This window comes from Lacerta agilis, chromosome 4 (assembly GCF_009819535.1).
Source record: "Lacerta agilis isolate rLacAgi1 chromosome 4, rLacAgi1.pri, whole genome shotgun sequence".
Classification (NCBI taxonomy): Eukaryota; Metazoa; Chordata; class Lepidosauria; order Squamata; family Lacertidae; genus Lacerta; species Lacerta agilis.
Window position 1 is genome coordinate 57,318,589 of NC_046315.1, and position 26,474 is coordinate 57,345,062.

The 26,474-nt window shown below is 40.1% G+C and overlaps 1 protein-coding gene across 1 annotated transcript in view; it reads left to right on the forward strand.

Annotated features, from left to right (window-relative positions):
- Nucleotides 1-26,474, forward strand: part of CFAP47 (cilia and flagella associated protein 47) — a 186,097-nt gene that overhangs the window by 22,405 nt on the left and 137,218 nt on the right. Inside the window, exons 15-26 of the mRNA XM_033146380.1 lie at nucleotides 626-870; nucleotides 2,241-2,371; nucleotides 2,942-3,064; nucleotides 3,443-3,574; nucleotides 4,823-4,900; nucleotides 6,008-6,152; nucleotides 13,252-13,340; nucleotides 14,199-14,364; nucleotides 18,356-18,456; nucleotides 20,776-20,935; nucleotides 22,795-22,990; nucleotides 25,189-25,407. Of these exons, the coding sequence (XP_033002271.1) occupies nucleotides 626-870; nucleotides 2,241-2,371; nucleotides 2,942-3,064; nucleotides 3,443-3,574; nucleotides 4,823-4,900; nucleotides 6,008-6,152; nucleotides 13,252-13,340; nucleotides 14,199-14,364; nucleotides 18,356-18,456; nucleotides 20,776-20,935; nucleotides 22,795-22,990; nucleotides 25,189-25,407 (1,785 nt within the window). The remainder of the gene's footprint in view (nucleotides 1-625; nucleotides 871-2,240; nucleotides 2,372-2,941; nucleotides 3,065-3,442; nucleotides 3,575-4,822; nucleotides 4,901-6,007; nucleotides 6,153-13,251; nucleotides 13,341-14,198; nucleotides 14,365-18,355; nucleotides 18,457-20,775; nucleotides 20,936-22,794; nucleotides 22,991-25,188; nucleotides 25,408-26,474) is intronic.

Below are 26,474 nucleotides of genomic sequence, written 5' to 3' on the forward strand. Positions count from 1 at the left end.
TTGTGCCCCCTAGCCATGGACAAATTGGCTCTTCTTTTCGCCTCTCCTCCATCCCCCCCTCCACCTATTCAATTCACCCTCTATTTAAAACCATTTCTTATGAGGCAATAATTGATATTTTATATTTATGGACATATTTTTTAGCTGATTTTGTGCCCCCCAATTGCCTGCACCCCTGGCAGGGGCCCACCTCGCCACCCCCTAGCTATGGCCCTGGTCACTATATAAGCATACGCACACACATATCTGCACACACACACACACACACACACACACATATGTATGTATGCATGCATGTATGTATATGTATATATAACATTTAGGCATCAATCCTATGCACACTTAAAAGCATTTGCCTTGGATTTTATTTAAAAAAACTTCCCTTTAAAAAAAACTTTCCCTTGATCCAAAGACCTTTTAAGCAGTACAAGTTTTAAAATACATTACTATTTCTGATTTCACCCCCCTGAAAAGGGGTCTTATTAATTTACAAAGCCCAGTTTGTTCACAACTAGCATATACTTTTGCAAAGTATTTTAAAATATATTTGAATTAACATGTTTTTATGATCGTCTTCATCACGTTTCATTTTAATATCATACATGCAATCTCTTCTGCATTACAGGTCTTTCGTGTATTCAGTAAACCAGCATCACACTGGACATGTGTTAGTGGTAGCATTAGTAGTACCTGTTGCTTTGGAAATGTCTACAAGGGAACTGACTTTAAATCCTGCCTTTAGCTACTTAGCAGAAACTGGATTTAGAACAACAGTGACACTATACAATCGTGGAAACTGCCCTGCAAAATTCACATGGAAGCCTGTAATTACAGAGGAAGGAATGGCATTTTCCATATGCCCAGAGCAAGGTAGAGTATATTATGGGACTATTTCAAGCAATGATAAAATAAAGTAACATGTGATGGGCATATGCTGCAATCTGATATTTAAAGTGTTGAAGGGGGGCGAGGGGAAGCCCTCTGTCACATTGGCCACTGTTCCTCAAAAGGAAAGTCCATACAGAAGTGAATAGGTCTATTGTTCAAAATTTGGGGGCAGATATGTTTGCAAGTATTTAAGGTACTCCTTTATTTATTTCTCTTACCACATTTTCTTTCTCCCAAAAGGGCCGCATACATGGTTCTCCCACTGCCCATTTTATTCTTGCAGCAACCCAGTGAAATAGGCTAGACTGAGAGGTGGTCCTAATAGAGTCATAGAGTTGTAGAGTTGGAAGGGAGCACAAGGGTCATCTAGTCCAACCCTCTGCAATGCAAGAATCTTTTGCCCAGTGTGGGGCTTGAACCCACAACCCTACGATTAAGAGTCTTGTGCTCTAGCAACTAAGTCTACCCAGGTCTTCCATATTGTGATCTGGCACTAACTACATGGGTCAGTTACTAACCTGACTGTTAAAAATTAGGGCTGCCACTTGTTTAATGACATCTTAGTTGACTAACCAAGTTATAATTACTCTGCTGCCTTTCAGTATATTTTTTGAACCATGACCACATAACTAAGATTTTGGTCCAGCATCATATAGCTTGTTTTGCTAAGCAGAATAATATGAATACCCAACCGTTTTATTGTCTCCACACCCCCCCAAGGTAATCAAAGGCTTTTAAGTATCAGGAAAGGTGAGAACTACATTCCACAGAAAGCAGCCAATGAAACAGAAAGGCTTGTTACCCTTTGTCTATGGCCAGCAGTCACCTAATAAAAATGGTGGAGGGTTATATTTTTTTTTGTTCTTCTTCGTTTACCTAACCTAGCAGAGTTACAGATAGGTAGCCATGTTGGTCTGCTGTAGTCGAATTTTTTTCAATTTTTTTAAAATAAATTCCTTCCAGTAGCACCTTAGAGACCAACTAAGGTTGTTATTGGTATGAGCTTTCGTGTGCATGCACACTTCTTCAGTATTTTGTTTCGACTAACCTAGCAGAGTTTCCTCAGTCTTTGAAATACAACAGGTTGGCTTTGGAGCATTGCCTGATTAATTCAGATCCTATTTTTAATCAATGTGGAATAGTTTGACAAGTTAAGATTTTACTTTCGCACACTATGCCAGTTTTTGTGGTTTGGAAGCCCAGACTCTATAATAGTATTTCTTAACAGTATGTATTTACAAACATGAGACTTGGAGAGCAGGATTTAAGCTAAGTTTCCCAATTACTTTTCACCCTCCACAATATTTATATTTTTAGCAGCTGTAATATATTCATTTTCTTTATTAATTTAGGTGTCGTAGATGCCTGTCAAGATCTAGAGTGTGAAGTGGCTTGGCACCCAAGTTTCTCTGCTCCAACAAGAGGAGAATTTGATTTGTGTGTGCATCAGGGGAAAACCCTTAAACTAAAATGCTTGGCAAAGGTAACATTGTAATCTTTTACTATATGACTAGTACTTTTTCCATGTGGCCTGTGACTCCTTATGATTCCGAGTAGGGCTGTAGCTCAGTGGTAGACCCCATACTTTGCAAGTCAGAGGTCCCAGGTGAGAACTCTGTCTCCAGATGGGCTGGGAGAGACCCCTGCCTGAAACTTTGAACAGTGCTGCCCGTCAGCATTGACAATTCTGAGCTAGATGGAGCTAATGTTTTGACTTGGTGTAAGGCAGCTTCCTAACTCTGGTTCAAAATGACAACTTTAAATAAGTAAAATGAAATCTGTACTGCAGCAGAATTACGGTAACTACGGAATGTTAAAATGAAACTGTGCTGCAGGTGTGCTAAGGTACCATTCTCACTGAGGGAAACAGTAGATTTTTTTCTTGATTTTAAAAAAATCTAACATCCTTTCCCTTAAAAACTATTGTCTATTTTTATTCATGCTCACATTCTAGCTTCCATGAAGTCATGGGAATCTGAATGTGTGCTGGAACAAGTGCACTGATGGTAATGCATTATAATTATAATTATTTGGTTTTCTTTCTCGATATTAGCTTGGCACCACCAGTGTTCAGTTTAAGGAAAAAAGGATCACCTTTAACCATGCTCCTCTGCATTTGACTACCTGCAAGACAGCCATTCTCCAAAATGTAGGACATAACCATGCATACTTTCAGGTGAGGTGTACCCAAAGAGGATAGCATTGTGCATATTGCTGTGTGTTCTTGCCTTCATACCCCAAATCTACAGCTGCTGGAGTGCTCAAAAATGGTATTTCAGGCCACATTGTATGAGATGGTATTTCTCCCACATTGTATGAGATAGGCATTCAGAACCTTTTTATTCCAGAAGGCATTTTATCATTATTCCTCTTTTTAACTGAATCATTTGTTTTGTGCTTATTTTAATTCTTCTGAGTTTTGGATGTGAGATATATTTATTGTTAGTATATTTTATTTTTGGTAATCTGCTTTGAAAATTTTATCAGGAAGGCAGGAAATAGATATGAGAATATATTTGCAGAGAAACCTAAAATTTTATGTTTTCCTTGGCAGGTCATTGATGCCAACCCTCTTCCTGGAATGATTATATCTCCCTTTCAGGGTGTAGTACCTGTTGGAGGACACACTGAAATCAACATCTATTTCAGACCAAATGCATTAATGAAATTTGATAGCAGAGTGGAGGTATTAACATACTGAATAACTAGTATTCAGTATTAACATACTGAATAACATTTGCTTGGCTTTTAAAAAATACTCGTATTTTGATATGCAAATATTTTTGTGGGGGATAATGCCTGTGAAGCCTAAGATTGCATTGACTGGCTGAGCTTCTGTGATGCAATGAAATATTAATTCAGATTATATCTGCTGAGGACATAAAACGGTCAACAATAGAATCCTCAGCTTCTGTGAGGATGATTAAAGGGATGGTTTGCCTTGAAAAATAATAGTCTCAAAATAGGGTCAGGAAAAGCATGGATTGACTGAAGATTAGAAAGTTGAGTGGGAGAAGGTCTCAAAAGGCGACCAGTCCAGAGGTTGACCGAAGAAAGGTGGCAAAGTAGGAACTGAACTGAAAATTAAAATGGGAGATATCAGGAAACCATGCTGGGAGACCCCAGCTAGTGAAATCTTTCTCAGACAATGAGACCCCAGAGATAGGAATTGTGTTATGTTCCATGACTTGACTTGAATCAAGCAGTCTAATCCACTAGGGAGGGAGATGAAGTATCACCTGAGCTCAGTTGTTCCAGGCAGGCTTCCTACACCAGGGAGAGGAGATGCAAGGTAAGAGCATATGGTTCCACTGCCCTCTCCTCATATTTTAATCATGGTTAAAGGGAACAGGAGTGTTGTATTTGCACTGTTTCCTAATGGGATGGCTTTTTAAAACTACCCATACCATGCTTTTCTACTCAAAACCAGAATGTAATGAGATTGGGGTAGGACTAAATAGGTTTTTAGAGTCGCTCCCGAACCCTGTGACTCCAGTTGTAAAGACAAGCTTAGCCCTGACAGTACTGTTTGTTGGGATAATGGCCTTTGCATAACTAGATGTTATGGCCAAGTAATAGTGATTTGTTTGCTTATTCTAGACCAAATACATAGTTCACTCTTTCCTACTATGCTGTCTTCCATATTCTCAATTTGTAAAAATAAATTTGTAGCATCAATTTGTAAACATAAAAAACCCATTCTGACAAATTTAGCTTCATCAATGGCTGCACTATTTGATATCTTAGTTTGCAATTGTTTGTACTGTACACCTGAACTACATCAATATCATCAGTTGCATTTTAGAAAACAGTTTTTGAAATGCTTTGTATTAATACAACTGAGCATGGAAGTTCCTCATTAGAAAGATTGCTTTGCAAGGGTGATATACTGGCAAAATATATTACTGTTTTATCTTTTTTTCCTATTAATTAGATAGCTGTCCGGCATGCAAAATATTTGGAACTTAGGATTGGTGGATCTGTAGATGTTCCTGACATATATATCAGTATGGTAAATATGTGACATTCTTCACTGAACTTACTTTATATGTATTAGATACATAGAATTGGATTTTGTGTATCTCTTTTGTGTAAGTGAACTAGGGCACCATCGATGAAAAAGGCACTTTTTTCTGTCCTCATTTTATGGGGGGATTTATGCATGGGCATAAATGTGTTTAACATAGGGGATTGTGCTTTTATGTAGGTGTTCGGAAGCTGAAAACAAAGAATGGTTTAGCTGTGTGTTCATGCTAAAATATTGTACTACTTACAAAAATATGTAGAGATGTTGGCAAACTTTTCCAAACTTCGGTGGTGCAATCCTTCTTCAAAGGAGATGGAAACTTTTTAAGCCCCCAAATTCTTCTATAATTCAGATTAAAATTTAAATCAGAAAATAATTTGGAGGCTTCTCCTCTCTCCCAAAATGTTCCCCAGTGCTTAACAAAGCCAACCCCCTCCTCCTCTCCCACCTCCCGGAGGCATATCCTCAACATGAGAGCAGAGGTGCTCAACCCTCCAAGGATTGGGCTCTTCCTTGGGGGCAAAGTGCCATGGCATAGGTCCAGAGGCTGTGTAATCTTGTTTTTACTCTGACAAGACAAACTTATTTAAAATAACTAAACTAAATGTTTCATTTCTATCCAGCCTTTGTTCAACAGTCATACTTGAGGAGTAGTACATACAGCGTTCTCAGGTGCTCTGCCACCCAGGTGCTAACTCAGACCTGCTTGGTGTCAGTGAGCTTGCTACATCATGAAAATATAAGAGACAGCTACCTTAGTTTGTAAACCAGTTAATAAGGCTGTTACCCAAGATCCCCTTTTAATGACATAAAGCTATCTTAAATAAAGCAGAGCGTATTTTAGCAGTAACATTGGCTTAAATAGCTTAAATGGTCCATATATACATCTTGATGCTGATACTGCCACTTTGTTTAAAACTGCTGAGAATGTGAGGCAATGAATGGAATAATAAACTACTGCCATGCGTTCTGTATTAAAGCTGAGTGGGCTACTCAGCTTGATGTTGCTTCTTCAATATGGCTTTTAGCAGATTTAGCTGCTTACCTTTTTTCCTAGGTCACACTAGTGCTTGTTATTTCTTCTTTTTAAAGGACTCATTTTGCTTTCCCGGGGTTTATGTTGGCTCTACCCAAGAAATTCCATTCCTTATTGAGAACAAAGGAAAAACAAGGGCCAAGGTGACAGTGGATTTATCCAAACATGAAGACTTTCAACTACATTTTTCTTTGCCGCCAGGTATTTGTTTGTTTTAGAACTATAATAAGTTGAGAAAAGTTGTCTGGGTAAAAGAAGAAAAGGTTTAAGCACTTCTATACTAAAAATCTCCCTTTTAAAGTAAGGAAATATTGTGTAGTTGCTGCATGAATGGGAAAAAAAGGAAATACACTTCTCTAATGCTCTACAGTGGTACCTCGGGTTACAAACTTAATTCGTTCCAGAGGTCTGTTCTTAAGCTGAAACCATTCTTAACCTGAGGTGCACTTTCGCTAATGGGGTCTCCTGCTCGCATCCTGGGGCAAAGTTCGCTTTCAGGAGCATCTACTTCCGGGTTAGTGCAGCTCATTACCCGAAGCATTCACAAGGAGGACGGTATGTAACCAGAGGTATTACTGTATAGAAATGTATATAAACATACAGTGGTACCTTGGGTTACATACGCTTCAGGTTACATACGCTTCAGGTTACATACTCTGCTAACCCAGAAATAATGCTTCAGGTTAAGAACTTTAGCTTCAGGATAAGAACAGAAATCATGCTCTGGTGGTGCAGCGGCAGTGGGAGGTCCCATTAGCAAAAGTGGTGCTTCAGGTTAAGAACAGTTTCAGGTTAAGAATGGACCTCCGGAGCGAATTAAGTACGTAACCAGAGGTACCACTGTACATCCAGCGAGTTAGTAAAGTTCTTCTTAAAGCTTTTCACATGAGAATCCATGCCAGTGGTCCTCCCCATGCGCTTTTGAGCACCAGGAAAAGAATGCAGGATTTTCCAATGAGTAAGTTGTAAAAATATGCCTAACACATTCTAGCTGCAGAAATTTGTGCAATACATGGGAGAAAATGCAGTGGTGTGTTAAAGGACAATGGACAGGTTTAAGAGATGGGTGTGGATTCCCCTAGGGATTGTTATCCAGTCCTGAATCTACTGGAATGTTTCTTCCTAAAATAAAAAAAAATGTACAGTGGTACCTTGACTTACGAATTACTCGACATCCAAATTTTTCGACTTACGAATGAAAAAAGTGCCCGCACGCCTACGAATTTTTTGACATCCGAAGGACATCCATTGGCAGTTTTAGATGGGGATTACTCGACTTACGAATTTTAGATGTGGTTTACTCGACTCACAAATTTTTCTGAATTTTTCGTTTCCAATGCATTCCTATGGGAAAATCGCTTTTTTCGACTTACAAATTTTTCGACCTACAAATGTGCATTCGGAATGGATTAAATTCATAAGTCGAGGTAGCACTGTAAGGCTGTTATCATTCAGCCTATCATTGGAGGATTTGTAGTGCTGTATCCGAGTCCTGGCCTTGCATGAAATTATGGTGGGGCAGAGGAGCATAAAAGAAAGCAGGTTGCACAGCATCAGTGGCCATAGCTAGAAAAGGACGCTGAGAGAGGAAAGTGGTGGGAGAGGTCTCAATAGATTGGGAAGGGAGGGTGGTTGTTTTTTCTTTTTAACAGCAAGAAATAGCAGAGATGGAAGCTAACACAGAAGAGCTGTTCCCAACTCCCTTCTTGCTGTGCTGAAACATTGTTTTAAACTGCCACTTTTTTCCTCAGTGTCTTCCCCCTTTTTCTGTCTCTGCTTGCTCTACTCAAACCTCTGCTGTTGTTTAAAACTGCAGTGCCTATTCATCCCTGCTGGCTTTTATTAAAAAGCAAGCCCCCATATATGTACAGCATCCACAAACTGAACTGGTTTTCTCTTAAGTCTGTTCACCTTAAAAGTACAGTAACATATATCACCCCAGTGTGCATAGAAATAGGGCTGCAGAATAGGAGGGAGGCAGCAATATGGGTGGTGTGTGTGCAAGGGGTGCTTCCACCAGCTCCTTTACCAGTGCTTAATACTGGGTCCACCCATAAAGTTGACTTTTGCAGCCATTTTTGTTTCTGTTATGGAAGTCAAACCATTTATTTCATTATTGATGCCATGAGTCGCATGGAGACACCTCAGGCTTTCTGGATGAAATTAAGGGATGGGAAGAGCTAAAGGGAGGCTGATGGAGTCTTGGAAGGAACTTAGCAGGCTGGAGTGGGCCCCATTTGGGCCCCGTGAGAGTTGTCTGTGGAGGATATGGAAGCTGGATCCTAGGGAGGGACCCAGCATGCTATCGCTGAGTCAATCGTCATCCACCCAGCCCCAAGTCCTGGATCTGCCTTCTGCACCACTGAATCCTCCACTTCTACTAGTTTCTGCTATGGAAGAGGTGCTGGATGTCAAGTCTGGTTCTGAGCCAGCATTATTTCCACCTCTGTTACCCAGGACACCATGACTCTGGCGCAACCCACTAGGAGGAGTCCCCATTTGCTTGCCCAGTCCAAAGTTGCACCCTGTTTGCTACACTTGTCATGCCTGCCCCACTCCTTTATAATGGGAGTCCAAGCTTGCCTAGCCATACCATGCACCTTCTGTGCCTTTGACCTTTGGATTCTTGCAGAAATCATATTCTGAATTTGAGTTCTTCATCTGGTGAGAGCCAGGACAATATGGTGAATTGTTTGGTTTGATCTCCCCTTCAATACTTTTCTAAACTGGGAGTCAGCACATGCCCCATGACATAATGGAACCAGGATAATTATTATATGGAAACTTCATGAAATTATTATACCATCAATTCACAATGTGGCAAAATTTACTTGGATTGTTTTTGCCATGTTGGAGATGAGTCAACTGCCCTTGTATCAAGCCGCCCTCATTTTTGCCTGTTAAATTATGTTAGCCAGAAACCATGGCTGACATAGCTAACCATTAATAGCTTTCAGAAAGACCACTGCTGTTACAGAAAGTCATATACTGCTGTTCATGTTTTTTATATTTTCAGTGGACTTTGAAGCATTTTAGATTCAGTCAAGATCACTTAAGGTTGTTTACTTCTGTCTTTGCCTATAAGCATCACTGCTGTTTAAACACCACAGGGAATATGTTTGTTCTGCTGTTGATGTCTGAGGTGGAATTCTGATAGTTGAAGAAGATGATTGTAAATACATACAAATACTGTAGCAATTGTAGCTATTTACAAAATGGTTTTGAATAATGCCCCCTGTGTTCTGTGAGAGGCTTTAGCACTCTCTAAAACATCTCAAATGTACACCTCACTTAGTTCAATAGACTTTAAAACTTCCTGATAGGTATGTTTAGGACTTGAGAGTCCAGGTTTTCAAGTGCAAGATTCAGAAACTAGTATTTCCCTGCATATATGTTTTCCTCATCACTGCTTAAATGATGCATATATACAGTCTTCCAAGAAAGTAAAAATTGGACATTGCCAATTTTGGAGTTAGTTTTCTACCCTATGCAAATTCTTTTTGTTGTCACCTATCTGTCTTGAGAGACAATGGAGTACGCCTCTGGGGGTAAAGTCAATCTTCACAATGCGCAAGCCTGAGCAGTGTGTATGGAGGTCCTGGGTCGCCCTGATGACAAGACCCCTGTCTCAGCCTCGCTGATGTGGTTCCACAGGAAAGCAGAGCAATATGTTTGGCACCAGCTTGGCTGCAGGAGCTACTGGAATGAGATGTATAAGTGTCACGGGACTGCCAGGGAACGCTCCAGGGTCGGGGAAGGAGGAGAGTTAGAGCAGGAACAGTCAGAAGAGGAAGGACAGGAAATGACAGGGGGAGGAAGGGGGAGAGAGGCCAGAGAGCAGCCAAGCGGTGGCAAGGCTCTAAAATGATGAGAGTGAGCCCCAACACCCCACAGGGTGTTCAGGAGCAGAAGGAGAGGCGGTGCCTACTGCTCAGGAGAGGAGAGGGTTAAAACGCAGGGATCAGAAACGTGGATGCATAATTGTACTGTGCTGTTTGTACATATATAAATAAAGCAATGTATATCTCTCTGAGTGAGCAGAGGGCGTTTATTGCGAAGAGAACATACACCACCTTGACAACAAGGTACCATGTAGCCATCTTTGGGACTCCACTCCAGATTTGTATAGGGTTTACTCCTTAGCCTGTTCTTCTGAAGATTTCCCGCAAGCCAGAGGATGCTTAGGACCAGAGTTTTTCTTCTAGATGGGCTACCTTTCCAAGTTGATGAGCCCTATCTTCCTGTCACTTCAGTCTACAACACTTGCAGAAAACGCCTTCTTGACTGTTGGACCCACTATTGGTCTCATCTGCTCAATCTGCTGGAGCCTGTCTTTGCACGCAGGGGGAAGTTCCTAACTCACTGAGGGCTTGAGACCCACCAGCTACACTCACCTGGCTTAGCTGGCCATTCAAAGCCATTTCCAGGGAGTGACCGCTGTCACATGCTGACAGCTACCAGGGGCCACAGGTGAGAGCTGAGTGCTAACGTGGACAAAATACCCTAGAAAGAACATGAAGTGTCCCTCACCAGAGGTACTACCTCTACCTTAACAGCATATACAACTTCTAGTGCAATGTAACATGTTCATGTTGTTGACTGCATTGTTATATTTTTAAAATGAAACTATGGATTATATACAGGTGAAACTCGAAAAATTAGAATATCGTGGAAAGTTTCATTTCTTTCAGTAATTCAACTTAAAAGGTGAAACTAATATATGAGATAGACTCATGACATGCAAAGCGAGATATGTCAAGCCTTTATTTGTTATAATTGTGATGATTATGGCGTACAGCTGATGAGAACCCCAAATTAATAATTTCAGCTTTGGGGTTTTCATCAGCTATACGCCATAATCATCACAATTATAACAAAGGCTTGACATATCTCGCTTTGCATGTCATGAGTCTATCTCATATATTAATTTCCAGTAGCTAATGAAAACAATTGCTTACATAAATGGATTTTTCCATGATACTCTAATTTTTCGAGTTTCACCCATATAATTAATTAAATAAATAAATAAATAGCCACAGTTAGTATGAAACTGACATATATACTTTTATGGGGTAATTTTTCTAATGCAAGAAAATTCAAATGTGGGAGAGGTGAAAATGTCACAAAACAGTCACATGTATTGTGTTAGAAAAAGTTAACGTAACTAGTTTCTTGGGACTTACCTACATTAGTCAAAAAACAGCTTTTTGAATGTGTTAGAAACATGCAACACCAGTTGGTGCTGGAGATTTTTTTTTTTTTTTGCAATTTTCCGTAGAGGAGGAGGAGCTTGTTGTAACGATTTCATTTCTGACTTATTTATAGCATCCCCACCCCCTGCATGTAGATCCACCCCTGGGGTGGTTTTTGCTTGAAAAAGTATGTGGATTCCCCCCACACTGCAATGGGTTAACATTAACTAGGACCCCCCTCCCAAAAAAAATCAGCTCAGTGGCTAAAATCAGTAGCAATTGTGGAATATTTTTGTCCACAGTTTTTTCATTCATGACACAAAAATTGTAAATCCTAAGTGGCTGGAATTTGGGAACATTGTTTACTGCTGTGCATGTGACAGTAAATAAGCCCCACAGTATGCCAACATCTTCATGGCAGATTTAGAACGTTTCCTAAACTCCTACCCACTCAAACCTCTCTTGTACCTGTGATACATTGACAATATTTTTATTATCTGGACACATGGTCAACACACCCTGGACACCTTCCACCAGACATTCAATGACTTTCACTCCACCAACAACCTAACAATGAACCAATCTATGCAAGAAATACATTTTTTGGACACTACTATAAAAATACAGGATGGACACATAGACACCACCTTATACCATAAACCAACTGACCGACAAACATATCTACATGCTTCAACTACCATCCCAAACATCCCAAACAATCCATTGTATATAGCCAGGCCCTACGTTACAGCCACATTTGTTCCAATTCTACAGACAGAGACTCTCACCTAAGAGATCTACAGCAAACCCTTTTAGAACTAAAATATCTGCCTGATGAAGTTAAACAACAGATCAAGAGAGCCAGACTGATACCCAGAAAGAACTTGCTGCAAGACAGACCCAAAAAAGAAAATAACAGAAGACCACTAGTAATCACATACAGTTCCCAAGTTAAAACAGTACAACGCATCATCAGAGATCTACAACCTCTCCTAGACAATGACAGTTCTCTTTCTCAAGCTCTGGAAGACATTTCATCGCCTACAGACAGCCACCCAATCTTAAACAACCCCTCACCCACAATAATACAACAACAGGACTTAACATGGACACTGGTACCAGAGTCTGCAATAAACCCAGATGCCAACTTTGCTGCCACATACACCCGGACAACACCATCACTGGACCCAACAACATCAAACATACCATCTCAGGACTATTTAATTGCTCATCTTCTAACATTGTGTATGCCATCAAATGCAAACAGTGCCCTTCAGCTCTCTATATTGGACAAACAGGCCAAACCCTACGCCAAAGGATAAATGGACATAAATCTGATACCAGGAATCACAAGACAGAGAAACCAGTAGGAGAACACTTCAGTCTCCCAGGACATTCTATGCAAGATCTCAAAGTAGCTGTCTTACTACAAAGGAATTGGAGAAATAGACTGGAAAGAGAAGTTGCTGAATTGCAACTAATTACCAAACTTAAAACCATGGAGAGACCTGGTCTAAACAAAGACATTGGATTCTTATCTCATTATACATGACAAAGCTATCTTTAGCCATCTCACCCCTTGCTTTTTCCTGTAAGACCAATTGCAGTCGTTAACAGTCATCAACAGGTTTTCCATTCCCACCACCCTTCTGAGTAATACCCCTCCCCACTCTCTCACTATATATAAGGGTCTGGTGACTTCTGTTTCAGTGTATCTGAAGAAGTGTGCATGCACACGAAAGCTCATACCAAGATCAAACTTAGTTGGTCTCTAAGGTGCTACTGGAAGGAATTTTTTATTTTTTATTTTGTTAAGGAGAACTATGTTAGTTCAATTTATGGGTAAATTCTTCAGTGAACAGTGATCTTGATGTGAAATCCAATTCTTTTTTTCTTGCAAAAAGGTAAAACCAGCAATTCTGGAAATGATGGTGGAACCACTTCCCTAACACATTCCTTTCCCCCTTTTTCTTGATCTGCCCTGAGACCTGCGGGTATAGGGCGGTATATAAATTCTAATAATAATAGCATAAAGCCAATCAGTACAAATGGTACAATAGCATATAAAAATGGTAATAGCATATAAAAAACACTCTGTTTTCTGATAGATGCGACACCAGATACTTCCCGTTTCTATACTGCAATTATAGAAGAAAATTCAGCTTTGGACTGCTCACTGAGTTTCACACCAAAAGAAGTAAGTATATGAGATAATAATAAGCAACCAATTTTTTATCATGTGAAAAAGGGTTACCTTGGAATTCAAATGGAATGTGGAATCCAAAACATTCGGCTTCCAAAAATAGTTCACAAACCGGAATAATCAATCCTGGGTTTGTATCGTTCGGGAGCCAAAACGTCTGAGTACTAAGGTGTTCGGGATCCAAGGTACGACTGTACATAAAGGGGGAGGGATAGTAAGCGGTTTTTCATTGCGCTTCTTATTTCTGTTTCTTTGCTGCTCTGAGGAAGCTGTTAGCAGTATTCCCACTGTGCCTAGTAGGGAGAGTCGTTAGCCGATTCCCTGCTGCTGTTGCCTGAGAGTCCAGGTATTTTACCTTTAGAAAACCAGTCTCCCTAGGTAAATAGACTAATTGGGTATCTTTTACTGCCAATAATAATATTTGTAACCAAGGTCTTGGAATTAGTCAGACAAGATTTTTTTTTTTTAATGTCATGTGATTGTTTGGACTTTAAATATTTATACATCTGTAAATCAGCCAAAAAGCTGATGGTTTCTGTGCATGATATACTGATTTGCAAGTAAGCATAATCTGTGGATTTTAAAAGGAAGGTAGGTAAAAATATTAAATTGCTCGACAACCAATGATCTGGGAATAGCACTGTTCAATGAAGAGTGTAAAATATCTCATTGTAAAGGCTTGAAGTAGCTTGTATTAAATGTGTTTTCGGTATGTCAAGTGCTCCAGTCCATAGGCAAAATCTTTGTTCAATTCAGGCATTCCCACACACACAGTGTGTGTGTGTGTGTGTGTGTGTGTGTTCTGTATTCCTTTTTGTTATCAGTGAGAAAGTGATGACTTTCTCCCTCTAGGTGGCAGCATATGACTTCAGTCTTCCAATAAACATTAACCTTGATGAGGATGAATCTTCACTGAACACCAAAAAACCAAATCTTTCTGGTTCAGCAAAGCATATCATTGTCCCACGGCCTCAGTTGTTGACTATACCTACTAAAGTGTGCAAAGTTCAGGGAACTGGTAGGTAAACCTTAGAAACAACATAAATATGTGTGCATATGGTAATATAGCTTTCTTACCTCCCACCTGCACCCTTGAGCTTTTTCTTGATAGAAGTGGGGAAACCAGCTGACAGAGCAGAGGGGCTAGATCTGTGCCTTGACATAGCAGTTATTGCAGTCAAGTGATAACTTGGATGTCTGTCCTGTTTTAAGAGCCGCAGTCAATATTGTACTGATGATGACAATAATTTTACACGTTTTAAGCAACATAATTAAACAGCAATATATCTGAGTGCATAAATAAATGTACATAAGTAAAATACACAAAAACCGTGGAAGCAAACTCTATACAAAAAAAATCAAAATGCAACTTCAACATGCAACATAATTACAGTATATATCTAGAAAAACCTCCTAAATAATGCAAAAAGCTCTTACATATAATCATACAATTACCAAAATAATTTACATACACACTACACTAAACTAATATAAACATACATCCCTACACTCAACAGGCACGCTCTCCTTGCACCAACCACATCACTCAGTCCATTCAAACATTTAACAACCAATTATCATGCACAGAAAAATAGGGACTGATGTAATTTTCAGTGGCAAGGAAATGATGCTAGTAGTCATAGATGCATTTAAAATATAATAAACTTTGCATCTTGATTTCCCTCCCCTTATGTGCACATCATTCTATACTTGCTAACTCTGCAGCCTTTCCTAGCAGTTTTTCTTGTTTTTAACAGTGTCAACTTTTATTAACCACAGGAAACTGGTCAGTGTGAAAAAAGTGACTAAATAACTTACATTCCACTTTGGTTCTCTTTAGTTTTGAGTGCAACACTGGATATAGATAGGGAAGGAGACATGTTATAAAGAAGGATTTCCCTCCAAGGCTGCATCCAGACTGGCTACCAAAAGTTGCACAAGCGTTACACAGTGTGTGTTACATTCAGTGATCAAGCACTGATTGTACCCCACTTCTCTGTGTTCTTCATCCCTAGCAGGGAGTAAGCCCGAATGAACGTAATGGAGCTTCTTCCTGAGCATGCATGCATAGGATTGTGCTGTAGTTGTTTGGACCAATCAGGAAAATCCCTGAAGCTTTTTAGTCAGGTATAAGCTTTATAGCACAATGTGCTGTGCCAGTACAGTGGTACCTTGGTTCTCAAACTTAATCCGTTCCTGAAGTCCATTCCAAAACCAAACCGTTCCAAAACCAAGGCATGCTTTCCCATAGAAAGTAATGCAAAATGGACTAATCCGTTCCAGACTTTTAAAAACAACCCCTAAAACAGCATTTTAGGGGTTTTAGGCATTTGAGAACCAAGGTACCACTGTATAATACCACCAAATACAATGCCATAATTGTTGCAGATTTTTAGGAATTGGGTGCAAGATACCATAAAATGATGTAAAGGTGAATCGGTTATAAGACATGCCTGATAGGCTCTTGTAGCAGTTGGTCCCCTCTTCCACCGAGCTTTCCTTTTTCATTGTAATAGCTAGCCTTAATAATGATTACAATGCAGATGTGGCACACTAACTCAGAAGAAAGTAATTTCAAAGTGTGCATAGCACCACAGCCATAAAAGTATTTTATCAAATTCTAGGCTGTATATAGTACTTCTATTTCTTTATTTCAATGCAGCAATTACTCTATGAAATAAAAAGTAATGCTATTATTTCTTTCTGTTTCTATTATTTCTTTATCTGTACTTAAATTTGAGCAGCAAGCATAATCAATACACTTTTATGTAAAATGTAAGTGCCATTACAATAATACAGCGGCTAATAATGGGTTTATGACATTCAGTGGCTTCAGAGAAAAATAGTATGACTTGAACTCTCCATCATTAGTGAAAATTACCTTTTGACTATGATTAAAATAGATGGATTTAAATGCTACTTCAGTTCAGTTTGACTTAATTAGCAGCAACTCTAAAGCACTTCACATTGTCTTTGAAGAATACGGTATTGTTTGCTTTAAATTCATTTGAAAAGAAGGAGATACTGACTTTGTTGTGATAGGTAAATGAAAAGACATCCTTTTATTAATTATTGTGTGCTTTAATGTTCTTCTTGTTATTTGGGATGCAAATTAAAAACTTTAATGCTCATTATACGTAGGTTCAATTCAGACCTTGTAACATAGTCCTGTATACCATAGTTTCAAGGCTGGAATCATGCTGTAGACTCACACAATCCTACTCTTTTCTTCTCTCTCCTGCCCAGGTTTCCTCCAATACTTAATGATTTTCTCTAACCAATAGTTTGCTATGACATCTAGATCGGCAAACTACAATTAAGACTGCTTCCAAGTCACAGTTTGCAAGTTCTTCAAATTATGAAGATTCAGATGTCTTGTGGCTTGCATATTTATGACATAAGCTTTTGTAGACCACTCTCAACTTCCTCAGATCCATTGTATAATCCAAAACCGACAAGTTTTTTTTTGGGGGGGGACAGTATGTAGGAGAGTGAGGGCACATTGAAATGATATTCAAAAATAACAGATCATAAAAAAATGACAGTGACTAATTAAAGTGTAGTTGCTCATCTTCCAGGATGCGAGGGATCATAACCTGTCAGAAATGCCCTTTTGCATTCTATGTAGGACAAACAGGTCAATCTCTAGGCAAAACAATAAATTAACACAATCTGATTCAGCACTGTCAGTACCCAGAAACCTGGAGGGGGGAACATTTCAACCTTTCCAACACCCTGCAACCGACCATAAAAATGGCCATCCTTGAACAAAGGAATTAGAACCCAGCAAGCAATCCAATTTTGTCACCTTGGATTGAGATTATACATTTTTATTAAATTACATGTTTTAATTAGCTAACTAATGGCAGGATGTTTGTGTTAACAGCAACATTGCTTTGCTAATTTGTCACTGTCATTACTGTACTTTGCTTTTCCGTAGTTGTCACTTTGTTCTTTCAGCGTGTCGTTTCTCTTTGACTTCACTCTCATATAGTCAGGGCTGGCCCACCTGTGAGGCAGGGTGAGGCAGCTGTCTTGGGCAATAGAAGGCCACTGTGGGCACTCTGCCCGCTCTGCTGCCATTGGCAGAGAAGTGGCACCACCAGCAGCAGCACCGGTTTCCGATGAGATCTTGCTTAAGTCTTGTAAGATCTCACGGAGTGCAAAAGTCCTTGCAAGATCTCACCAGAAGCCTTGCAACCTAGGTAAGGGAGGCAGCACATTCTCATTTTGCATCAGGTGGTGAACAGGACACACCACCCCTGCATATGGCCAGCAGCAGATGGCAGCATACCAGAGAGTGGGAGGAGCATGATGGTGAAGTTGGCATGGCACAAACATGCCAACAGGAGCACCAGATTGGCCCAACTGATGTGATTGAACCATGCCATTCTTGAAGTGCCCCTCCTCCTCTCCATCATGGTATGTTGCAGGATTACACTTGATGAAATGGACTGTGCTCTATTATAATTTATACTGGAATAATGGTATTAGCCTTCAAACTACTCAACAATTCTGCAGCAAAGTTGCCACAGTACTCTTTGTTTTGCCCTTCTGTAAATGGGCAAACTATGTTTGAGTTGGGGGGAGGACGTGAAGAAGAGAGTCCAGACTGTGAGAGTCTGTGGCATGTTCTTGTGGAGGGTCAGATTTGTGACATTTGAGCCAATGTCTCAATCAAATAGTGAAAGTAAGTCAGTTCCAGGAATGTCTTAAGTGATTACAGTCGTACCTCGGGTTACATACTTAATTGGTTCTGGGTCGCTGTATGTAACCCGAAACGTACGTAACCCGAAAAATGTGCTTTGCGCATGCACGAAGCGTGCAGAACGCTTCTGCGCATGTGCGGAGGGTTACACTTCCGGGTTACGGGAGTTTGTAACCTGAAAAGTACGCAACCCGAAGTGTACGTAACCTGAGGTACGACTGTATAGGTTTTAAACAAAGGATACTTGCAGAAGCATTTGTCCAGAGCTTAAAAATAACTGTGTATTTTTTTCTTTCTACAGTATTACAGCCACCACTGCAAGTTTCTCCTTTAGAAATCATATTTCAGTATTGTAGGAGAAGTTTGAAGTTGGGTGTTATAAGTGACAGCAGTAACATAAAGGTATGTTTGTTACAGAGATGAGTGGATCTTCCAGTTCTGCTTTACTCTTGTTCTGTAGTGAATCTTTAAATGGAGGTACATTTATTGTTCATGAGAAATGTGCTTTCTGTTTGTTAAATGACAAAAGCCTTGGTAAATAAAAATATTTTCAGTTTGGGTCTGAAACTCAACCATGAGGGGAAAAGATGCATCTCTAAGAGGAGATCATTCCAGAGTTGATGCTACTGTAGAGGTCTTTCTGCACATCTTCTCACTCGAAATTCCAGTGGGGACTGCAAGCAGACAATCCCTTTCCTGATGATTTTAAGGATCAAGTTGGCTGGTATTGGAGGAGGTGCTTCTGCAGATTATTTGGACTCTGGACCATTCAGGGCTTTGTAAAACATCACTAACACATGGAATGGAGCCTGGTAGCACACAGACAAGCTGTTGTTGTTCAGTCGTTCAGTCGTGTCTGACTCTTCGTGACCCCATGGACCAGAGCACGCCAGGCACGCCTATCCTTCACTGCCTCTCGCAGTTTGGCCAAACTCATGTTAGTAGCTTCAAGAACACTGTCCAACCACCTCATCCTCTGCCGTCCCCTTCTCCTTGTGCCCTCCATCTTTCCCAACATCAGGGTCTTTTCTAGGGAGTCTTCTCTTCTCATGAGGTGGCCAAAGTACTGGAGCCTCAACTTCAGGATCTGTCCTTCTAGTGAGCACTCAGGGCTGATTTCTTTGAGAATGGATAGGTTTGATCTTCTTGCAGTCCATGGGACTCTCAAGAGTCTCCTCCAGCTTTTAGGACTGCTTTTACATGACCCCATGTTTCTGCTCCAGTTAAATAACTTGATAGCCACTGGGCTCATCCACACTTTCATTTGTTCTGTGATTTCTAGACATGGTTTTTCTTTTGTCACACCGCTTTCCCCAGGAAAGCCTGCTGCTTACTGCTGAGTCAGAGCAAACACCAACCCACAGAAAACTGAATTGACATTTGTTCCGATTCAGCAGTAAACAGTGAGGTTTCTCAGGGAAAGTGGCAGGACAAAAGAAAAACCTGGTGGACTCATGTCTAGAAATCATGGAACAAACGGAAGTGTGAATAAGCCCATATTCTACACTAACTGCTCCTTCCAAACCATTTTCAAGACAGCCCTGTGTAGGGGTCATTGTAATTATACAATACCTGTAATCAGCATGGGTTACTGATGTGAGGCTATCCTGATCCAAGAATAGCTGCACTAGTCAGCCAGTTGTAGCTGGAAATAGGCACTCCTTGCCACCAACATCACCTGGATCTGCAATGACAACCAAGGTCAAGGAGTGCACCCAAGCTATGTACCTACTGTATTGAGGGGACTTCTACCTCATCCAAAACAGGCTATCTTCCAAGTTCCTGGACTGAAGAGCTGTCTATCCACAGTACCTCTGTCTTATGTGAATTAAGTTATAGTTTATTAGCTCTTATCCATACCACATGGTAAGTACCATTATGTGCTCTAATCTTGTGTTTGGTTATTTCCACTATGAGACTGGATCTACCGGTACCTGTGCTCCAACCATTGTTCAGCCTGTTTCATAGCCCAGAGTACTAAGGAACATTCTGAGCTTCACCAGAGCAGAGAGGACATTGTGGAGTGATCACATTGATATCCTTACTCATTTTGCCATTCCACAACAAGTCTTAAGTCTATCGAAGCAGGCATCAACCAAATAGATGGCATTTCTAGGGCCTACCTCCACATTTCAAGGAAGAATAGCCTTCCTATGGTTTTTCCAGTTTGTTACCACTAGTTCCACTTCCAATATCAAATACTTTGTTTAGGACTCGCCTCAGCTCCATGAGTTTTCATGAACATGTCTGTCGCCCTAATAACATATTTCCAGACTCAAGGGTTTTGTTTCCATCCATACCTGGATGACATCCTGATGTCACTGTTTTTGTGTGATATATTTGAGTATTACTCCTGAAGTTTTTCAGTTGTAGCATGGCGTGGTGTGGAGCTGTAGGGCTGCCCTCCCAACACTGATTTTACTGCAGCTTTCCTGGACAGGTCTAGGGTGGCATAGATTGGCAGCAAAGTTGAACCTGCAGGTCTGCCAGCAGGAATAGCAACTGCTATAGCAACACTGGTATCAGGAGGACGGCTGCATGACTTTGCTATCATATGGACTGCTACTGAGGTTTTGGGAACATAAGCTTGAAATCTGAGCGGTGGGACATGACTTTGTGAACACCAGTCTCCTGAATGTTCATTAAAAAACAGACAAGTATATATCTTGCTGCAGTAATGAAAGTAATGGCCCAGCTCTATTCCTCCACATCTTTCTGCAGAAGCTACACCTGAAAAATGTCTCAAAGAAACAGATTACTTGGAGATTTGATCTTGATGCTGCTGGCAAAGCAGTAGATAACGGCATCTTCAAATTTAGCTTGTATACTGGAGTTCTCTATCCAGGCCAATCTACAGTTGTTACCATATGCTTCTGTCCATGTAAGTATTCCCCCAAACCTGATTCAGTTTGCTCTCTCTTTCTGTGTTTAAAATTAATGCTGTATGTTTAAGCTTCCGCCTTTGAAAGGGTTTTGAAGACTCTGAAAAGCAGCAGCACCATTTATATTTCCTATTCTGTTTTAAAGCAAACACAATTTTCACTGAATGTTTGCAAAGTAGTTGATTGATACCGGAAGAACACAAGTTGTAAATTCTGTATGCATAAACAACCATAAGCTAGGGAGGTTGACTTGATTCTGAACAAAATTTAATTTGCTGATGCTCAGAAGAATGATAATTGCTCCTATTTGTTGTCTTATGAAAAGTGTACTTGCAATGTGTTTATAGGGGTTTGGGAAACATAAGTTTCTATCTTGGAACAAATATGCAAGCCAGAATGAATGAGCTGATAGTTGTTGAGCTCCACATTCCACCATACAGGAACTGGATTTTGGTCTGGAAAATACTAAGAAGGCAGTCAAGGTTGCTTTGCTGCAGCCTCAGACATTGCTGCTTTATTGCATAACATATTTGACATAGTCTAGGGCTTACAAGTCTCTTGAGACTAGGCCTGTGTCATGGATAAAGTTAAATTCAACTTTCTACTAGCACAGCTGTGAACTCACCTCTCTCTTTTCAAAGCCAACCTGTCTAAAACATTGCTTGCTGTGCATCTATAGAATGTTAGATAGAGATACTACAAAGAGAAATAGGGTCTTAGCACTTTCCTTGCTTACTCAGAACATTTTCTGTTGCTTTTTGTTGGAAAGTTCAGTAATGAAAAGGGCTAGTGATACAAAGTGTGTATTTGAAAAAAATAGGTGTAGGTATAGGCACAGGGAACTGTAGTTTTATCAAGACTGGTACAAGCAAGTTAGCTGCTAAATCAGCCATTCAGTAAGTCCGCAAAAATAATTACTCCACCTTCCCCTGTTCTGCCTACTTATTCATACATTTTGATGATAGTAACATGTCAAATAAAGGTGAAAAAGATACCGACTCTAAGGCTCTCATACCTAGCTGCTGGAAAGCAGTTTTTGCTTGACTAGATGCAGAGTAGTACAAGCCTGTGTCGAATATAAGTGATACTTGCCATTAAGGCATGTGCTGCAATATCAAAGAGGAATTTATAGAGATATTAATTGTGAACTTGCTCACTACTGATGTTGTATCAAAAGTTGTTAAACAGAGTATGTTATCTTTTAAACTTGCCAAGAATGAAGTAAAAGGTCTTTGAAGTGAGTCATTGCCCTTCATAAAAGCTGGGCCCCTTTACAAAAACCTCCAGCTGGTATAAAATGCTGCAGCTAGACTAGTTAGTTACCTCCAGCACATACCTCCACTGCTTAAAAACTTGCACTGGCCTCTAATAATCAATCAATGTTCTTAAATTAATTTATAAGACTCATAACAACTTAGGTGCATGATACCCCTTTCCGATCACTGAGATCTTTGAGGAAGTCCCTGTTACTGGTTCCTATGATTCACATGCATTATTCATATCTACCACATGCTGTGTGTTCAGCATTATAGGTCCAGTTCTTTGGACCTCCAAGCTGAGATCAGGCACACCCCTCCTTGTTGACCCGTGTGTGCTTGGTGACTGCTTTTTAAAAATTTCAGCAAGCATTTTAAATGTGCTTTTATGGTTGATTTTCATTGTTTTTATGCTATATCCTTATTGAATCTTTCTTGGACCCCTATTTCCCATTACATAGAAAATGTAGTATATAAAGTTGAATCCAACAGAAATGCTACAGATTTCTACAGCTTAGCATGCTTAGCAAGAATCTAGTCTGCTGCTGAAAAAACACACTTAATTTATGTTAATATGAATAACCATTACATTTCCTCCCCAGATTGGGCTGGGTCATATACAGCTCAAGTGCCAGTTCTTCTGAATGAAGATGTATCTGTTTACCGAATAATCACTTTATCTGGGTCTATGACATCATCCAAGATCAACTTTGAGCCTCAGCTTGTGATACTGACTCCAGTTCCTCTCAATGTGGAAACAGGGGTAGATGTTTGTATAACTCCTCAGGATTATTTAAGGTAAATTACAATTTACCTAAATTACAGTTTAAGTTGCAATCAAGTGTAAACTGCTTTCCCCTATTGGAGTTCTTCTGTAAAACTCTTAATAATTTAACGGGTGAGTTTATACATATGAGAGGATGCGATATTCTTTCTTTTTTTTCCAAATGAGATTAATTTATACCTTCTCTTTTCAAAATAACGTCTTGTGCTGCTGATAAATGAATAGGGGAAAACAGTTGCAACAAATTGTGAAGTTGCAGGATAGTTTATCTGTGAGACAGGCTTACCTACATCGCTTTTCCTAATTCTTACAATAATATGTATTAGGCATCTTGGGTTAAATAATTATGCCTTATTATGTGTCAGTAATTTGTTGTGAGACAGGGTATGGAATTGGATCAGAGCAGATGGCCAGATCCAGAAGTGAAAATCCTCTGCAGGCCACTTGGACAGGTGGGCAGGTAATATGATGACATCAGGTGACAGAAATTTCAAGTCATAATTGAAAATGAAAATTCTTCTGTTGTAGCCATAGCTTGAAGCAGAGCTTTTTGAATTTGGTGCCTTCTTTTCACTTTGCATGGTATCAGAAAAAAGGTACCTAATTGAAAAAGTGCCAAATTCAAGCCATGCCTAGAGAGAGTGCTTTCTTGGCTCTTTTTTTGGGGAACTGTGGCTTGAATTGTTTTTGAACTTTCCAGTGCCTGATGTCTTATGATGCCAGACATGGAGAAGATATAATAAGTATGCGCCCAAAAGGTGGGCCAACCATTGAGTCCCCATGTGCTTAATTAGGCCTGTGGGCTGGAGGTTCCGCACCACTGCTGTAAGGAAGCTCAAGACTGCAGAGTAGTTGCTCATGTATAAATGATAATTCGAACCACTGTAGCAAACAGGTTGGACTTGGGGGTGTCAAAATATGAGATCCTGCTTTGATGGAGGATCAGCTCCCATTGTGTGCTGGGGTTCAGGACCAGACATCATCTCATCTAAGCCTATGCTGGACTGTTTTGACATGCTACAGGCTTTCCCCCCCCTGGAAATACATTGAGTTGGGCAGAAAGGGAAGTTGGTCCTCTGAAGGCTCTTTTTGTAGCATCCATAGGGCTGCCAGGACAGCTATGCTTGGGCACAGCACCATATCTAGAATTTGATTTAGTAAGGAACATCTTAGACCTGTTTCCCATTTAGTTATATACCATTTACTACCTAACCAATGATGTTACTTAAGCTCCAGCTTCCCAAACCTTTGGGCTTTTTTTTTTGGTGCTGTGGAGGTTCAACTAGCCTTGTAGGATTGTGCTAATTGTAGGATTGTGTTCACCAAAATATATAAGTTGGTGATTTTATAGGTTTTTGGTCTATGTATTGCTTTATTATTTAGAATGAATTGGATCTAAGGAACTATTCATGCATGCCCTGGAGGGCTTTGGATGTGTGCTTCTTAAATAACTCGTCGCATCACATGATAAACCTCTTTTAGAACTTGAGCAGGGTATCAGTTTGTGATATACTGCAGGTGGAACAGAAAGTTGTTGAAGTGGTGAAGCTTTTTTAGGGAGGGACGTCATAAAATGCTTAAAAAAAACCGGGATGATAATCACGGACAGAACGAGGGTGGCAGGAGGCAGAGACTTCCACCACAATTCTAATTACAGCCGGCAATTTAAAGGGAGCCCGTGATTGACCACGATCATTTGGGGATCGACCTGTTGATCGTGATCAACCTGTTGGACATCGCTGTGATATAGCATGGGGTTGTGCCTTTCCACATGAAGAAGGAAGTTCTACTGAGTGTTCAAGCCCTGACTTTGCTAAAAATTGTTCTTTGTACAAACACTAAATGCTGTTTGTAGCTGGAAGTGGCTTTGCAAACAGACTCAACAGAGCAATATGCAAAACCAGCTTGGTGTTACTCTTAAGTCTTACTCTTCAAGAAGCTGGATAATGTAACAGTATAAACTTTGAAAATTATGAATAAGGTTTAATATAACCTGAAATCCTTCACCTTTTGTTTATGAACTCCCAAGTAAGAAGTGCTTGTTTAATACAAATTAGCTGTTACTTTACTCAAAGGATTCTCATCTGACAGCTAATTATAAAATGTGTTTTTCCCCCTTAAAGTAAATCTCTGAAAACAACTGTGAAAATATATTCTTCAACTTTGTTACATTGATCCATTGGGACTACATATCTTACTACTTCTTCTTTTTTAATAGTTCGACAGTCTTGCAAGTTGAAATTTCAGAATTGGACACTAGAGAGGATGTTCATCAGATTAATCCTTTAACAGTGGATTTTCCAAATGGCAATGTAATTCAAGTAACATCAGAAGGAAACAATATTGGATTTACCTGCCGTGTCAGATTCTGTTCTTCAAAGCCAATTTCCTTTTTGAAGAATGTATTCTTTGTTGATGGAGAAAAGAACAGGTAGTCACATTTAGGTGCTTCTGTGTGTAGAAATAACTTGGGAAAATTCTTAAAAGATGTTACTTAGCTGAGGGGAAGTGTATACAAAATGGAGAAAGATGTAGTCAGATTATGTCTTGAGGGCAAATGCTACTTTTTGAAATGGTTGATTTACTGCATAGAGAGAATTCCAAAGAATGTGTGACCCAGTGCTGGTTCCAGGATTTTGGTGGCCTGCAGGAAAAAACAACAACTAACTTTGTTGAGCCAATGAAGTGGCCAAATAATCCATCCACCTGAGTGAAGAGGGGATGGCTCCCTACCTTTTCACTAGTATTTTCCTCTTTCCCACTCACCTGCAGAAGTGGGACTGAAGAGGAGGAAAAGGACACTGTGTAGTCCTTTTAATAGGAGGTGTGGCAGCATAGCTCAAGTTCATTCTGGTATAGAAATAGGTTCAGGAGAGTTACACCAGGTGCCAGGACTATGGGGAGAGGGGAGACAAAGAACAAGAAGACAGTTGCAAGGAATGGGGCATGCTCAGCACAAAAGCTCTTTATATCGACTGCTTTCTATCTTGGCTCAGCTCATCCTGACTGACCTGTTGGTTGTTGGGAGCCTGCAGCTACTCTTTCTCCTTCTCCTTGCCATGAAAGAGAGAAGTGGCTGGGCTTTTTTTCAGGGGCAACTCGCTGGAACTAAGTTCTGAGATGGGTTCCAGAACCTCTCAGGTGAGTTCCGGCAGCTCTCAGGTGGCTGCCATTGCCATTCTGAGAGGAAGAGGAAGGTGTTCATGGTGAGTTCTGGCACCTCTTTTTCTAGAAGAATAGCCCTGGAAGGTGGTTCTCTGGGCTGGTAGCGAAGTTACAAAAGAAACAGCAACAGAGGGAGGTGAGTAAGCATGTAGTTGATTGCTACTCCTTCTCACCATTGTAATTTCTTGGGCGTTTCCCAGTTTTATTTATTTATATTACTTATATTTATATTTATAAATTGGGCTTCCTTCAAAGGAGCTCAGGGCTATGTGCAACACACATATTAACATTATAACACAAATAATAAAAGCATGCTAAAAAGAAGTAATAATA